Raw genomic sequence first — 13,942 nt, 5'->3', positions numbered from 1 at the left:
CTACTTAATTACTCCGAGACTGGAAATGAGAAAGGTTGGGGATACTTGTCTGCCCTTCTTTGCAATGCTCCCTGTACTTTGTCAGAAACACAGGAGGAGCAACACCTGCTCCTGTTGCACAGGAATCCCCCCCCAGGGCTGGAAATAGAGACAAACTGAGAGATGCACATGAGGACAGTACCTGCAATAGCTTGCAAGTGAGTGCAGGAAATGTATCCCACAATTCTTTGGTCCTGAGGTGTACTTCCCACTTGCACCTGGAAGGGAAGAAATAAAAAGGTGATTAATGGAAGAGCTCTTAGAACTCTACTGCCAAAGCCTGTGTGTGCAGCCTCTGTATTGGCCCCTTTCCCCACCCTGTCCAGCTGCACTTTGAAAACACACAGACACACAAAGCACCAGAGACACTGCAGCTTACTGGGACTACTGGGGCTTGCTGCCAGCACACTGACACCTTTCCCAGTTGCCCTGTTCAATGTTTTGATTTTGATGCAAAAATTTGTCTTCCTCCTGTTCTTTGCAGTCCCACTGGTTCTCTGTCCCACTTGTGTTGTCACTCTTTTGCATCCCAGCCCTTGTTCCTATGCCAGACTCAGGCCCACCACTCAAGTGCCATATAAAACTCATATTATCAGCAGCCTAACTGGCTTGGTATCTGTGTACAACTAGAATGTAGAAGGAAAAAATTCCAAGGGAGTTTGAGAAAAGGATGAAACATGAAATAAATATTGATTTTGACAATGTTTTCTCCATTCTACAACAAGTTTGGGATTTGAAGGGATTTTTTACGTTCTTCTACAAAGGTGTTGGGGACTTTTGGTGTTCCTCAGCAGGGTTTACATCCTTCAGCTCCCAGCAGCAGCCCCCCTGCCTGCCAGGCAGACGAATACAATGTGGACTCCTGCTCTTACACACAGAACAGGTAGGGCTGCCAGGGAAACCAGAATGCAGGAATTCCTCATCTATAACATATGTTACAATCTTTTTAAAATGTATTTGTAGGTGGACACACAAGCAAATTAGAATCAAGTTCTGGTTTAGGTTTTCAACTTTACTGACAGTTTTGGCCGTTGAGGACTCACACAGCTGCAAATCAAAATTCCCAATGATGTGAGGATCAAGTTTTGGATTGTGGAAGGCAACCAGTTTGAGTGTGTGGTCTTCTTGTTGACAGTGAATGTGGCACTACTGCATGGGTCAAAGAAAATGCCCACAGAGGAAAGTTGTACCCAGAGCTCAGAAAACACCATCACAGATAACTCTCCTTCACAAGGCTAGGCTCAAATTTTATCTGACACCTCTAAATAACAGGCAGAGCTCCATTTCATACAGACACAGTTTTGTGAGCTTGGTTGGTTTTCTTGTTTTTCAGCTATCCAAGAACCATTTGATTCATTTTATAACTGGAAAGTCAGCTTTGCAGTAAGTGAATTTAGAAGTCATTTGTACTCAACAATGCCTTGTTATCTTTCGAGGGTTTGTGCCAGCCAGGGGAGTGTGTAATAAACAACTGGCATTATTCTGTCTTCAGTCTGTTCAGTCCTTTTTTAGACCATCTTCCAAATGGATATTGATGGTGTTTTTACTGCTGTTCCCATTCAGCTAACCTGCTTCAGGGAGGGTGAAGGCAGAGGAAAACAAGGAAAACACAGGCAATCACTGCTGCCTCTGCTCTTCCATGAGGAGACTGTCCTGAACTGAGGGGATTGCAGCAGTCTCAGAGGATGGGCTGATCTGCTGGGTGGCTGGCAGTGACTGCTGCAGGAGCTTCCCTGAACAGACTCTTCCCTCCTCCCTCAGGCTCCCTGGCTCTGAATGTCTCACTGTCACGGGGGAATCATAAGGAGCATTCTCTCCAGCTTTTTTTATGCAACATATGCCATTCCAATAGAAAAGTGGGAAACAGTTTATTTCCTCTGCTATCTAGGACAGGCAGGTGTAGGAACTATATTTTCCAAAATTAGTAATTCAAAATTGGGGTTTCTCTTCGATGCTGCAAACTATAAAAAGTCTCCACCAGTGTACTGATTTGAGCGTCTCATGCTGCAGGGAACAAGTGCTCCTGTCACATGCCCTTCAGTGCCACCCACAGCAAGCACAATGAAGGGAAAACACTGCCTGGAGAGTGCTCTGCCTTACAGCAGGAACGTGCTGCTGGTAATCCCCTTATTGACTAAAGCAGATGGAATAATCTCAGCATCTCTATCCAAAAAGCATAAAAGATTTAAGTCTAAAAGCTGAACATCCAAATGTAAATCACAGTCAGCTGAGAAAAAAAAGTCAACTCAAATTGGCTTTAGACTCTCCTGTGCAGCCTTCATGGAGTGCCTGGCAAGGCCTCGTGCCCATCACCCATCTGTGCCAGGATCCCACATTTCCATCAGTCACAAATAACTGTGGATCGGGCGCGTGCCCACGGGCACAGCTCTGCACTGAGATGGACTCGGTGTCTCCCTGTCCAAGAATGCCAAGGATGGCCCAGGACAGAGCCTGGCTGTGCTGGAGAAGGGGTGAGGGCAGCACAGGCCCCTCGGGGCTGGCCCTGCAGGGCCAGAGCCCAGGGCTCTGCACACACAGTCCGGGGGAAGGGAGGGCTTTGGGAACACACTGGCACACCCAGAGCTCAGGAGCTGAGCACATCAACACCATCACATCATCAACATCATCCCAACGTGCCTGCATGGAAGTGCATCCAGGGCAGCTTGCCTCACGGATTTCACATTTCCTCCAGCTTTTTTAGCTTCGGGGGGTTTGGGGTTTCTTTTCAGTGGCAGTATTGTTGGAAACCATGAAGCAGAGTATATCTGGTGTATAATAATGGAGGCAAATATTTGTGACCACTACTAGGAAAGTAAATAAATACCTTTGCAGGGTCCTCGTCAGTTCCCAGCTACAGTAGAGGCACTACTACATTAAATATGATCTGAAGTAAAATAGTAAGAAAAATCTGTTTATTCAATCTAATTTGGTATTTCACAGATGGACTGTGGGTTGTGCAGACAGGAAAACTACTCGACCTCTGGGATATTACAAGCCCTGTAATTCTGCATAAAAACATTCTTTTGTGTGGCCAACTGCTGTAGCTACTTTTAGACTGTTCCATGTCCCAGGGTATGTTATATTGTGGTGACTCAACGTGGCAGTCACAGAAGACAACGCTGAGCCTTCAGTCCAGCTGCAACGTGGATCTTGGCACAAGGGTTCTGCTTCCACCACACCAACTCAGCACTTCACAAGCATAATTTTTGCTGCTTAACACAGAAGAACTCTCTGAACTCACATTTACAAAGAAAATATATGTAAATAAACAAGCCAGAGTGGCTCCTTCACCATAAGCCTGACTTGAGTTCACCTCAACTGCCCTGCATCAGTAGTTCTGTGTCAATAACACAGGCACTGAATTAACCTTCTGCAGAGAACTGCTTCTGATACTGATTTCTAAAAATCACCATATAGTCTTAGTTGTGCCATGAACAACTCTTCTATGTCTATGGAAACGTACAGGAAGGTAATATCTAAATATAAAGTCCCAATGCTTTAAAATAGGATAATTATTACAAGGGGAAAAAATCGTATGTAATGTCTTGTTAAACTATAATGTTACCTAGAGGTAAAATTAAAACTGAGAGAATCTATCTGCAGTTTAATAAAGTGTCCCAGTTATATAATTTTCACATAAACAAATTAGCATTTTTCAAAATTATGCTGAAATATGCAAAATATACTCTAACTTTCACAACATTTGCAATAATCAAACCAGTCAAACACTGGTAAGCTAAGACTGGATTCAGATTCCTGTTATACCATCACATTTTGCTTGCTTTTGGGAGGAGGGTGTTAAAAGCTCATTACAGATGGGAAAGAGGCTTTTTCCCTTAATGGGGAAAGCCTACTAAGGGTGTGTTTGGAATCCAAAATGCCAGTTTCTGCTGCTACATATTTACATTTGTCCCCTGCCTGTAAATTAAATAAATAAGTGCAAAACTGACAGCTCTGAATTTTTATTTTCCAAGTACTGACTGTCAAGCACACAAAAGTACTTGACATCAAGTCCTTTCTATTAAAAGATTTCATCTCAATGCCATAGCATAGTAGTACAATCTGTTGGAGAGACCATGCTGGGACTGTTCTGTACTATGCAAAATTGTGTATATTCCCAGAATTGTTTTTCAAAATCCAGTCCTGTATGGACTAAGGAGTGGTTTGCCCTCCACTGAGACTGCTATCAGGTAGTAAACTGCTCATGAAAGAAATCAAGCCAGCAAGGTTATGGCAGAAAGATTCTTGTTGACAAGAAAAAAAAATTAATTAGTAGCAACAATTGCAATTTTAGAGCTAACTTTAAATTCAATCCCATTGCTTGCTATCATGGGAATTTTCTGAGCTAACTGGAAAACCCTGCACATCTCCTGTGGATACCATGCTAGTATAGTAAGTACACAAAGCTGCAAACCTGACAAATACCTCCTCTCTAACATTTATGTTTACACACATCTGTCCCAGCAGTGCAAACCAGTTCTACTGCATCTGGATGTCAAGAAAAGCATCAACAGATACTTAAACAAAACCCAGAGAAATGCTACCTCAGTACTGGGGTATTTCAATGACAGCTTGAAAACCAGCTTCAAACATATCATTGCTGTGTTAGTAAATCATCAAATGCTTGGAAGGAAATGTTCTTTAATGATTAAAAATCTGGGCCATGCCATAGATGAGATATCTCACTTGATTAAAGAATCAAACCAGAGTCTCAAATACTGACCAGTAATATGTAGACAAAAACAAAAGGTTTGTTTTGAGGAGAATTTAACCTTTAGTGACATTTTCTAGAAGTTTCACATTGCCAGGAGGGAGTCATTCAAAAAAACCCAAAATAAAGCAGACAGTTTCTTAAATGTGTACCCTTAAAAGGAAGGGTAATGTACAAGTCCAAGCATTTGCCATTGCCTCTTCCCTCAGGGGAAGCAAACCCTGCCATGCAAACAGGAAGAGAGCTAAAATTTTGGCAAACTCCTAGAAAAGGATCTCCCCAGAGTCTGTCACCCCACAACCTACACACAGCCAATAAAGCCAGGCTGGGAAAGGTCAATAATCTGACTGAAACCCTCAGACTCCCTCAGGAGACAGGATCCACCAGCCCAGCTCCAGCCTCAGCCCTTACAATTTAATCACATCTTGGCCTGTGAATGAGCAAACCCACCCATTTCACCTGCTCAGGTGACCATGAAGGTGTCATTTTGCCACTGAAATAAATGCGACATGTAATACTGCTTCCTGCAACCCTCTTCTGAAGAGGGTAAGTCTCCAAAGTGCAGAGCTCTATGGCAAACAAATTCACAGTCACAACAAGAACCAAACTAATGATGTTCATATTACAGAGGCAAACTAGCCAGGCTGAAAGCACCCCTGCATGCTCGGGGGGAAAACCTCTCCCCCTAAAAACAAAAGCATGAACCCTGCATTTGTAAAGAATCATCTGCCGGGGCCTGGAGTAACTGTTTGTGTTGGAAATAAAACACCCCAGACAGAGAGGAAGAGCAGGGCCCAGAAACAGAATTTACAGTCGGTGTGACAGGGACTGACTCCCACAGAAACGTTCATCTCACCATATGGAGCCAATATTGTTTAAGTTCAAGGGAAGCTCCATTAAAAATGCAGAAGGCTGAGATTCAACTGAATTACTGTGGATAAAGCAACTGTACAAGCACAAGGAGTGATATTTCCACACGCTCTCCAGGCTCAGACCTCTGAGGCTGATGCTCCAGGATGTGCTAACAGGGTCTGTGCCCCTCTGTTTCCTGCTGTGGGATATCATTATGTAATCCCATGGAATTATAAGGAGCAGATAGAGTGAGGAAGAGAAAAGGAAGTACAGTTTCCACCTTTCCAGTACAACATTTCTGTAACCTTCTGTAACTGTATCAACCCCTCCCAGCCCGTGTTCCCATTTAGTGCTTTTCCAAGACAAGCAAGGAGAGCAGGCACTAAGAAACTCCCTGGAAAACCAGTCAAACCCTGTCCTCACTCCTGGTACTGCTCAGAGAAGATACCAAGGAGAACTTGCAGATAATCACATTCCCAATTCAAATATTCCTGTCCCACAGAGATGACTTAGATTAGTCCTAACTCCCAAGAAAGATGTAATTTTGGTATGCTTAGACAGTGTAAAAAGATCGAGCTTATTTTTAGTCTTTTGACAGCTCTGCCTTTTGCCTTCAGAAATATGTAGCAGCTTCTAAAGAAGACACTAATTTATTATTATAAATATGTTATTTAAGTATATTAAAGAACTTTAAAATGTTATAGAAGTCAGCTCAAAATTCTGTGTGGTGTTCTGTAATTCTTTCTACCTACATTTGCTCTTGATCATTTCAGAATCCTCTTTTTCCCCACCTGCCATGTTACAACAATTACTGTACTGTGAACTCAGAGAACCTGTTATTTTGCAAAGGTTCATTAAGCTTATATGTGAGGGAAAGCAGCTGTAAATTGGTGCCATGAATGTAGGCTCTTCCTCTTCTGAAGAGGATAAAGCCCACAGCTCACATTCTCTCAAATCTGTATTTCAATATGCACAACAGTTTTTATTTGTCCCCCTTAATGAAGGGGAAAAAGACCATGATTAGTAACATTAATTATAACAAAGTGAAGGACCATGGTACAGTGCCATGGTAGGGTCTTTTTGTTCTTTTTATAAAAAGTCTCAGGCAGTTTATTGGACTCCATCCAATTCCTACATTAACATTTTTCAGCAGAAACTGAGCCTGTGGAAAATGTTTAGGTTACCCTTCTGCCTTAAATGGCACAGCTTTAGAGTCATCTAAACAAATTCAGGAGCAGCACTAGACCTTTCTTTTATACATCTTGGGATAACTGTAGTTGCTGGACAACTGATCAAGGACAAGAAAATCTAAGCACTGAAAAGTCTCCCTGTTGTTTCAGTGGGGTCAGAGAGCAGCCACTGCCCTTCCTGTGCCATCCCCCCAATGCCAGACACACCCCCCGGCTGGCTGGGACAGCAAAGGCAGCCAAAGTACCCAGGAAATGTGTCTGCACCAGGAACAGAAACCAGGGAACCACAGAGGGTAATTCAGGGAACCCTCACTGTCTCACACGAAGCAGGTTCCTCAGGAGGAGAAAACAGTAAAAACTGTGCTTCAAAGCAGTTCTGCAATCAGAGCTGCTGCTCCTTCTGCCATCTGTTACCACCATATCAGCTCTTTGGAAAACAAGTTGAGCTTTGCACACAAAGCAAAGGTTGCTAGGTTTCCTTTAAGCAATGAATAATAACATGTTCCCTGAACAATTCCTGTACTCCCTGAGAACAGCACTAATTTTCAGAGAATTTGAAAAGTAAATCTGTTAATAACCTTAGGAATGAATATTAATTAAAAACAAATTCTTCCAGAAATTTAGCAAAATCTACAAGACATCTTTTTCCTTGATTTCTTTTGATTTTTAAAAATACTATTAAGTGTTCAAACTACCCACATCAGACTGTAGTTTTGCTTTATATTCACATACTGTGTTTTACGTGAGAATTCTTATTTTTGCTAGAATGTGCTCTCTTGGCAGATGTCAAAAATCAGAATAATTTCCTACTAAGAACGGTAGGAAGGGCAGCCTTCTACATGAAATACTTCTGTATCTCCCAGTTTCATTGGGAGGAAAAATCCTCCAAAACCTCTCTTCAGCTGATAGCCATTGTGAATGATACCTCTTTCACTCACCTCCCTACCCCATGTATGCATTTACATGTCTTGTATAGCTTAGATTTACATTACAGTTACAGCTATTACAATGTAAGAATAAGAGAGGCACAATTTGTCAGCAGAAGTGAGTTTTTGTTAGATTGATACACCTGGAAAAATATGGACAAACTCATCAGGCCAAGTTAAGGATGCTTTCTTTTGTTGCACCACTGTCCCAAACTGACACAGCAGCCCTGACAGACAGTGGAACTAAGAAGGCTCCACACTAAATCTTCTGTCTAAAGAGGGATGTTGCAAGTTTGAAACCCAGTAAACTACAGACAGGTGAGGCATTACACAGTTGCTGCTCAGCACTCACTGACAGCTTTTAAACTTGATTTGACTGCAAAATGAACATCCAGTTTCTGAAAAGGATGTGTGTTTTAAAACTCCCTTTAAACTCATCCAAAGCACTGTGAATTAGCATTATAGGTGTGTCCAAGCAATGGCTGCAGAGTAGCTGAGCCCACTGCAGTGTGCCCACGTTCCAGACACATCCCAGCCAGCCTCCAGCTGGAATCCCCAGCACAGCATCTGTGCCAGCCCCACTCCCCACCTCTGTCTGCAGCACAGGCACTGGGAGTTAGAAAACCTCCAAAGGAGACTCAAGGGCTCTTCTCTTTGGCATTTTAAATTAATGTGAAATGCAATGCTGGAACAGAGTCACGGCAGAGTCTCCCAAGGGCCCAGCCTGTCAGAGGAAGAAAATGGATTGGCTGATTTATGTATTTGCTAACTTCTCCTCCGAGTCTTTAGTGGCAACTAGGAACAGTGGTTTAACACTTCAGACATGAAACTGTCACTTGGATGTAAGTGACATTTCCCCCTTATTATATGCTATTTTTCCTGTGACCATGTCCCTCTTACATCCCAATGAGACCCTCAGATCAGAGGCAGAAACACTGGTAGAGTCTGAAGAGTTCCAAGTGCTCAATGTAAATCAGTGCTCCAGTTTTGCAGAAATGGACTTTACACAACAGCTACTCACAACTACATCATCCTCATGTCTTCCCCCTGACCTGGAAAGCATCAACATCAGATGGAAAAACCAGCCTGTGACCTCTGTCAGGAGAACACCAACAACAGCCCCCTTTGTGGCAGACACCTCTGGGAGGAGAACAGACCAAGGCTCCGAAAGCTTCCTTTGCACAGGTCTGCAGACAGCTGTTAGAAGGCACTAAACAGTGCCAAAAGCCTCTGGAATTTATTTCCAACTTCATTCCTTGGTTGTGACACTGGAGGTGTTAAGCCACAATCAAATCACTCTCCCTTCCCGTGCTTTAGTTTCTCCTTCTATTAAGCAGGTATTGACCTTTCTTCATTAAGCACCCTGAGATGTAGGAATGAAGAGCAAGTAGGTAAGAGCTGATTGTTATTAGAGCTACTAATAATAATCCTTGAGCTCTGTAAATCTCTCAGGTAAAATAATTTTCTATGACTAAGTACATCTCTCAAATCCTTCCAAGTCTCTACCTGAACTTTACAATTTAGATAGTGAAGATAGGGCAGGGAAAAGGGTAGCAATGGAAAATCATTTCCTCCTCACTGGAAACAGAACACATTCAAAAATGTAAAAAAGTGCAAAACCCTTGTACCTGGGCAATAGGGGTCTGTTTTGGGACATGAGTCCCCCAAAATAGTTTTGTCTTTTTTAAAATATTTAAACTTTCATTGAATATTTAGTTCTGAGACCTTTAATTTATCTCCTTAACAGTTATAGTAAGGAGACAAATCATACTTATCAAACAAGAATCAGTTTCTTTCTCTGAACATTCTTCTGAATTTAGATGTTGAGACTGTCTTGAGGCTCAGAATTATTTGAATAAAGGCTTCATCCTCCCAGTGAGCGGAAACATTGACTGGCTTTATCCACATTTTCAAAACAAGAAAGTCTTGTCTCCCCTCAATCACCACTTTTCACAACTTTTTGGTTTTAACCAACATGGAGAGCAATTGCTCCTTTACTCAGAGATGGAAGCTGTGCAAGGGGAACAGTCTTCACAAGTATCCTTCCAAAACAACACTCAGTTGTTGCCTTTTCTACTTCAGCAATGGAAACACCGTGCTTTCCACAGGAGTCAGGAGCTTAAAAACACAGAGTTTGCATAGACAGAGACACTCAACTCCATTCCACTCTGGAATGGGAAGCAATTAGGGTTCCCTTGTTCTGCAAGGCTCTCTTACTTTCTTTAAAACCAAACTGAGAGAAACTCTAATGTAGGACTGGCTTGTATTATATACATTCAAAATGCTGTAAGAGCCAGGAAAACTACCACCTAAAAACAGGGGTATAAGCTGTCCATTGCTGGCTAGAACTCTGCCAAACAGAGTTCTGATACCTTTTGCTACCCCAGTGTGAGACCTCGAGGCTCCTGAAGTTAATGGATTGATTCTCACTGACTTCAAAAATAAACCAGGCTTTTACTTACTGTAGCTTTTGTCTCTGGAGTTCACACACGCTCAGTTGCTGATTAAGAACTACATCAAGAAAAACAACCTTCAAACCTACTTTATTTCAAAGATAAAATTAAATATTCCTACTTTTTTTCTTACTGTTGCTGTCAAAGAAATGACCGATGATCACTTAATGTATAATTAAGACAGAAAGTAATTTCATATCAAGACAGACTTAACTCAGAATGAAAAATATTTTAGGAATGAAGCACAGTATGTCAAAATGACACAGAGAGGAGAAAAAATGGTTTTTTGGCTGGGTAGAATTCTGTTATATTTAAAAGAACGGAGTAGTCTTTGAATCTTCATAATAATTGGTCTCTATTCCCTGCTCAACTGTAACATTATTTAACTACTTGGATCCATAATTAAGTTCATCATCCCAGTGGAATTTTGAAAAGAGGCTTAATTTTCTGCAAGAGAAATGGAGACATTGCAGCCTGCCTAGCTGGGTGGCAAATCAATGACTCAGCAGTGGGCAGCTGAAAACAGATTGGTTTTAATCTCCTAATCCCCACTCTGTGCATATGTTGAAGGGTAGTCTTTGTGACCCCAGTAGTGTTTATACTGCACAACATCTATGGCCATTTTTTGCTTGCAGCACTTTATGATGAAAACACTAAGTTGTTGCTGTTTATAAACACATAAGAGTATAGCACAGAAAGCTTAGACCCAGTGTTTGGAAGTCTGTATTCAGATATGGATAGGCTTTTATGTCAAATGTATGTGAAATAGTGAACTATTATCAGAATGCAAAATCTAATATTTGCTTTTTTTTTTTTACACAAACCACAATATCAAGTTTTTGCATTGTTTACAAATTACAAACAGGGGGTACAAAACCCCACACTGATCCTTATTCACAGTCCATGTTCTTAATGGCTACTAACGGCTCATGTTGAGGACTTGGGACTAGAAAGTACATATAATTTGAGCACCTGGTGTACTTTACTAGCATTAGAAAAAAGTTCAGGGTTTAGTTAGGGAAACCTATTCCAAACTGTGACTAAATCACAAAATCTGAGATCCAGTATTCACAAATTAGAAGAGACTTCTCTCCAGTTTAGAAAGAGACCAGCCAGATTCTCCCAAGAACTGAGCACAAACAGCCACTAGTCTTGGAAAAGCAAATCACTGCATGCAGACTTTCATTTCTGCTTTTCATGATTTACAGACATATAACCCCAGGCTTCCTGTTCTCTCTACCATTAGTTAATTAAGTAAACTGTGTTAATAAAGCAAAAAAGCTCTGTGCTCCCCAGTGTTCCAGGCACTTCTTTTCTCTTGTTTACTCTTCCTATCTTTCCTTACTAATCCTTTTGCAACCAAGAGAGAGAAGTAGCCATATATTTCACTGCAATTCTTTCAGTTTTATTATACTGGCATTTAGACTTTTAATTGTCTTTTGATTGCCAGACAAGCACACAACAAGCATAAGCTGGTTTCCAACAGTAACACCCGTTGCACTGTGCTAATGTTATGAAGCTTAGAATTCGGGCATTTTTTTACAGATATTTCTGCAAAGAAATAAACTAAAATTACATGAAAACTACTTCAAATTTTGACTTTATAAAATTATACTTGAGTTCTACCTCCAAAAGTCCCTCATTATTTCATGCACATCCATCATTTTAATACAGTGTCTAGGTTACAGGACCCATATATAGGTTATATCAGGAAATCTAAATCTGAATATTGCCTCTGAACTCTTAACAGAAAGGAGAAAGTAATTTAACTTTATAACTTCTCACATATATAGAGTCAATATTTGTGGCTTCAAAAAGGCTCTTACCTTGAGAAACAAGGCTCCCTTGGAAGCCAGGGAGTCCATTCCTCTTCCATTGGGGTAACAGTGATAGGCAGCATCCATGACAGGATAGCGGCTGGCAAAGAGCAGGCCACTGTTCACAAACTTAAAGCTGCAGCAGCCGTGGCAGCTGTAGACCCCAACATCATAGACAATGTATTCAAAGTAGTGGTGGAGCTGCTCTTTCAACTTCTCCGCAGCTCTTTTGTCAAACACTTCCTGCAAACACAGAAAGTCCAGGTTGGCAGGGAAGAAAGCAGAGATCTCATGGTCGAAGGTCTCGTCCGTGTGTTTCTTTTTCCGCACCGACGTTTTCTTCATGATGGAAGCTTTGTAGAGGAGCTTGTTGTTGACAGTGCTTTGGTCCACGGTGCCATCTCCAGCACGGACCTTCACCAGGGACTCTCGTGAGGCAGAGTAGCTGTCTAAGCTCCCGGAATCTCCTTCCTTCTGTTTGTGGTTGGGTGTTTTTGAGATCTCTGCATCCCCCTCCAGCGAGGGCTCTGCTGGGCCGCTGGCGTGAGCCCGGCCATTGACGGTGTCTGGTTCTGGGTCTGACATGTGGCCATTGTCCTCCCCATTGATACGGACAATGCAAGTGTTTTCTTCTCCCTCAGTTGGCTCTCCACTTCCACCTTTCTCTTCTCTCTCCTCACTGTTGTTTGAGCCAGAATTGTCTCCTTTGTACTCCATTGACGTTGTCCTTTTGATGCCAGCGTTAACAGCACGGTTGGTGTTCTCTCCCCCCTGGGGGGAGGCCAGGCTGCTGAAGCTGGCGGCACTGACGGAGGTGTTGGTAGGAGAGTCTATGTAGATTTTGATCTGGGGTCTGCTGGCCCCGTTGTGGATCCTCCGGCCGATCTCTTTAGCCCTCGCCTGCGTATTGAAAACATTATTGAACCTTGCCAGCGAATCGGGCAGCAGGCAAACGTTGGCAGTGCCAAAGCAGAAGCTCTTCCCGCTCCCTGCAGCCTTCCACTCGGTGAGCAGCGTGGCTCCATCGGCACGGTGCTTGTCTCGGAGCCTGGAGTAGATGTACGGCCTCCGGGCCGACTGCAGCGGGGACCAGAGCAAGAAGCCGATGAGAGCGAAGGGGAGAGAGGCTGCCAGCAGTGCCAGGTAGATGGGAGTGGTGATGATGATGCAGAGGGCATGGAAATAGCAGGGGTCATCTGCTCTCTGCCGTTTCTCGTAGGTGGTTGGAACAAAAGAGCCCACGAGCCTGTCTGCCAGCCAGTAACATGGGAAAATCAGGCCCCAGGAGAAAGAATGCAGAACTGACAGAAAGCTGTTGGGAAAGGGAGAAGTGTACAAAACCATTGCAGCTCAATTACAACAACACTTCAGGGCCTACTACATGATGTCACTGTGTCAAGCATCCATAAGAACACTGGGAGAGAGCTGGGGAAAAAAGGTCCAGTCAGGAGTTTTGGTTTTTTTCCAGTGAGAGTCAATAACAAAACTTTAAGAGCACCATTTCACTGTGTTGGAGTGAAAATGAAACAAGGCCACTGTTTTCGTCTGGCTTTTTGGCACCTATATTTGTCAAAGGATGTCATTGTTCACTGGGGGCTGCCATAATGAAACACTCCAGAGGCAAAAGGGAAACCTATAAAAAAAAAGACAAAACACATGTAATGGTTATTGGAAGTTTAAAGCAGATTCAGATTTTCTCACAACAATTAAAAGCTTATTATGTAGAAGGAATATTTAATCAAAATATACATTAATTGTCATTTACATTATTGTTTTTAAATTCCAATTTTCAGCTCTGAAGGAAACAATACTAATCAAGTGTAAATCACAGTTTCACGTCTTTCCTCTGAAGAGAGATTAGGTCTTTCAAAAGCTGTCTTACCACTTGGGAAATTCTGACCTGAGGTATTTAGTAAATGTCAAGATTAACCAAAGACATCAAATTTTTAGGGGC

General features: G+C 42.3%; 1 protein-coding gene across 8 annotated transcripts in view; it reads right to left on the bottom strand.

Annotated features, from left to right (window-relative positions):
• The window catches only part of SMPD3 (sphingomyelin phosphodiesterase 3), an 86,831-nt gene that overhangs the window by 18,959 nt on the left and 53,930 nt on the right, over nucleotides 1-13,942 (bottom strand). For all 8 annotated transcript variants that reach the window (XM_032700896.1, XM_032700903.1, XM_032700897.1 and 5 more), the window contains 2 exons: nucleotides 11,998-13,621; nucleotides 182-257 (listed from right to left, as the gene is read on the bottom strand). In XM_032700896.1, the coding sequence (XP_032556787.1) occupies nucleotides 182-257; nucleotides 11,998-13,332 (1,411 nt within the window). In that variant the 5' untranslated portion in view covers nucleotides 13,333-13,621. The remainder of the gene's footprint in view (nucleotides 1-181; nucleotides 258-11,997; nucleotides 13,622-13,942) is intronic.

Source organism: Chiroxiphia lanceolata, chromosome 13, assembly GCF_009829145.1.
Source record: "Chiroxiphia lanceolata isolate bChiLan1 chromosome 13, bChiLan1.pri, whole genome shotgun sequence".
NCBI classification, from domain to species: domain Eukaryota; kingdom Metazoa; phylum Chordata; class Aves; order Passeriformes; family Pipridae; genus Chiroxiphia; species Chiroxiphia lanceolata.
This window is presented reverse-complemented; position numbering and strand designations above follow the sequence as displayed.